Raw genomic sequence first — 3118 nt, 5'->3', positions numbered from 1 at the left:
TTTGGGCCATACTCGACCGGCAAGTCAAGAAACAACCAAAAAACCAACTTCGAAGAGCGATCTACTCCAAGTTTTGAAGCAAGAGTGAGCGAACATCCCACAATCTAAAACTGACGAGATGATTCTCACGATGCCACAAAGGATCAACGAACTCCACGAAGCGAAAGGAAGATCTACTAGATATTAATGAAATTATAAATATATCAATTCATGTGAATATGACTGAAATTTTTCATTTTTTTCTGAAAAGGTTGTGTCTATTTACTTGTGACTAGGCTGTGTATATATATATATATAAAATTCGCAGTATAAAACAATAAAAGATAGTATAAACCAAACGGGGTTTGGTTCTTCCATGGTTTAAGTTATAATATCAAATGGCAGAAGATCATTGGAAGTCTTAGATAACAAAACTAGAACAGTTTTCATTTTCTCTCTTAATCATATAATCTCTGTGATATTACTATGATATGATATGTATTATATGATACGTTGTTACTACATGTATATATTCTTTTGGCTTTCTAAGAATAAAAGTGTTGTTTAACGTTGTTTTTCGAAATTCAAAATCACAATAAGTGGTACATTGCTGCAATAGAACAAACCTTAAATCCTGTTGGGCACCAGTCCACAAATTGTATGGATCTCTTGGTTTTAATGGTGGCGATGGCAGCGTTTACATCTTTAGGTACTACATCACCACGGTACAACAGACAAACTGCCATGTATTTGCCATGACGGGGATCGCATTTCACCATCTGATTGGACGGTTCAAAGCAGGAATTGGTAATCTCTCCGACAGTGAGCTGTTCGTGATAGGCCTTCTCTGCAGAAATAACCGGAGCGTATGTTGCTAATGGAAAGTGTATCCTGTGGAATTTATCTTAAAAATTATATTAAAGAAAAAGCTACCAATTCAGTCATTTTATAAATATTCCAACTTTGTATAAAGATTTTCAAGTTATTATAAAAGTTGTTATCATATACCAAAATGGCTGTGGTTGCCACCATATTTACGTTATCTAATATATTTCACAAACAATCTTTTGATTTTTCATTTTGTTTTGAAAGTAATAAAGTAAAATACATCAAAATTAATAAATAAATGTTAAAGAATGCTCAATAAATAGAATAAACTTCATAGGCCTACTTTATAGACCTTCAGTAACTTTAAAAGGCATGCCATTAAAACTTATCGCAGGCTTGAACCTGGTTCGAGTGCTTGGCATGCTCAACAAAATTTAGTTGTCAGTTTTCAAAAATACTTAATGTATTATTGAAAATTATAAGTTCTTTGAATCAAAGCTGTGAACTAAGTTTTGTGATACGTAGTAGAAATGGCAGTTTTGCCTTAAACTTTTAAATCAGCTTATTTTATATTTCGTTATAGCTCTTGAGAGTTAACACATTCATACAGGTAAAATTATATTTCTTAAATTTATAAACATATTTTTTTTTACGATATTAAGAGTCCTCCAAATTGAACTATATCGCATACACGTACATGTTGTCTTGAATCACGTGACTCAGAACTTTTGCAAAAAAGACACCTATATACTGTGTATCTACTAGTTTAGTAGATAAATTAGCAAGATATCTTAAGTTTACACAACTGAAATGAAGTGTTCCAATGGAAACTTGAACAAGGTAACCCCCGTATCTAATCGCTTGAAGAACTTCAAGAGAGCTATCAATCTAGTGTGATTCGTCAAACACAACTAAATCTACTGTGAAACAAAAAACAAGACATAAATAAAAAACGGAAAGAAGTGTCTGTTTCCAAGTCATTCTTTCAAGAGTCGAGATATAAATACGTTACCTGTAATTACGTTACAATACACTGTCAACATACCTTGGATAAGGTACCAAGTTAGTTTGGAACTCTGTCAGGTCAACATTTAAGGCGCCATCAAATCGTAGAGATGCAGTGATAGAAGACACTATCTGGGCAATCAGGCGGTTGAGATTTGTGTAAGTTGGTCGTTCGATGTCCAAGTTTCGTCGGCAGATATCATAAATAGCTTCGTTATCCACCATAAAAGCACAGTCTGAGTGTTCAAGTGTCGTATGGGTGGTGAGAACAGAGTTGTAAGGTTCCACAACAGCTGTTGAAACCTGAACAGTAGGTTTAGCAAGAACAACTATAAGAATAATAACAAGCAGAAAGTTACGCTATAGTTACAGAAACGAGTCTGGGCCTTCCAGGCATTTTATTGTGTTTGCATATATTTCTGACATCAGCAGAGTACTATTTAATTTGATTTGCAATCTCTACCAAATTAATGATTCCCTCGAAACTCGAATGTCCAATGAAATTAAAAAAAAACAATAATTGTTTCGTAGAATAAATTTAAATATTGAGAACTTTTGCGTAATGGTTCAAATTTCATCTGGTTTAGCCCAATACAAGGCACTTAAATGTTGGGAGCCGCAGTAAACGTGTAAACAGTAATTCGTAAGCACCATATGTATATATGATGCTTATGAAATCATAATCTTTGTGACTACGTTTTAATTATATTTTATTAAGCACCTATAAATTAATGAAAGCGAACGAAGTGGCATTTGTAGAAGAGAAATATTTAATTGTTAATTTTATGCAAAGTTATTTCGTTATCTAGAAGTAAACAGAAGATTATTATTAGCTTATTTTCATAGTAAGTGTATATAAATAGTTGGTTTCCTAATTTGTAAACGACGTATTGTAATCCACAACTATTATCTTCACCAGAAGTGTTTAGTCGGCATACTTATCTTGGGGTCACACGAGATATCTATTATAATTTTTCGCATTATTTTAATGATTAATACACAATTTTTATCTGTTCTGAATATTGCGCTGACCTTACTATCTTAATGCGCATGCGCGTACACTACAACAACTGTGAACAAAATACGAATGTAAATATACTTTAGTAGACATTTTGTACAACAATATATTAAAAGCTTATCAAAGTTTTTAAAAAATGTCTAACGTTAGGTCGTAGAATAACATTATAAGTTTATTTATTGATAATATTAAGTATGGTAAAGTAATAATCTTAAAATAAGACCCAAAACTCAAGCGCCTTCGAATAGTTGACTATTCTTCTTTGTTATCCTGAAGAAGAATAGTCAA

At 32.5% G+C, this 3118-nt stretch overlaps 1 protein-coding gene across 1 annotated transcript in view; it reads right to left on the bottom strand.

Annotated features, from left to right (window-relative positions):
• The window catches only part of LOC106463307 (tubulin alpha chain-like), an 18497-nt gene that overhangs the window by 2685 nt on the left and 12694 nt on the right, over window positions 1-3118 (bottom strand). Inside the window, exons 4-5 of the mRNA XM_013923324.2 lie at window positions 1853-2115; window positions 606-870 (exon numbers count right to left, since the gene is read on the bottom strand). Of these exons, the coding sequence (XP_013778778.1) occupies window positions 606-870; window positions 1853-2115 (528 nt within the window). The remainder of the gene's footprint in view (window positions 1-605; window positions 871-1852; window positions 2116-3118) is intronic.

Source organism: Limulus polyphemus, unplaced genomic scaffold (assembly GCF_000517525.1).
Source record: "Limulus polyphemus unplaced genomic scaffold, Limulus_polyphemus-2.1.2 Scaffold1373, whole genome shotgun sequence".
NCBI lineage: Eukaryota > Metazoa > Arthropoda > Merostomata > Xiphosura > Limulidae > Limulus > Limulus polyphemus.
Note: the sequence above shows the minus strand (reverse complement) of the source record. Positions and strands in the feature narration are given on the sequence as shown.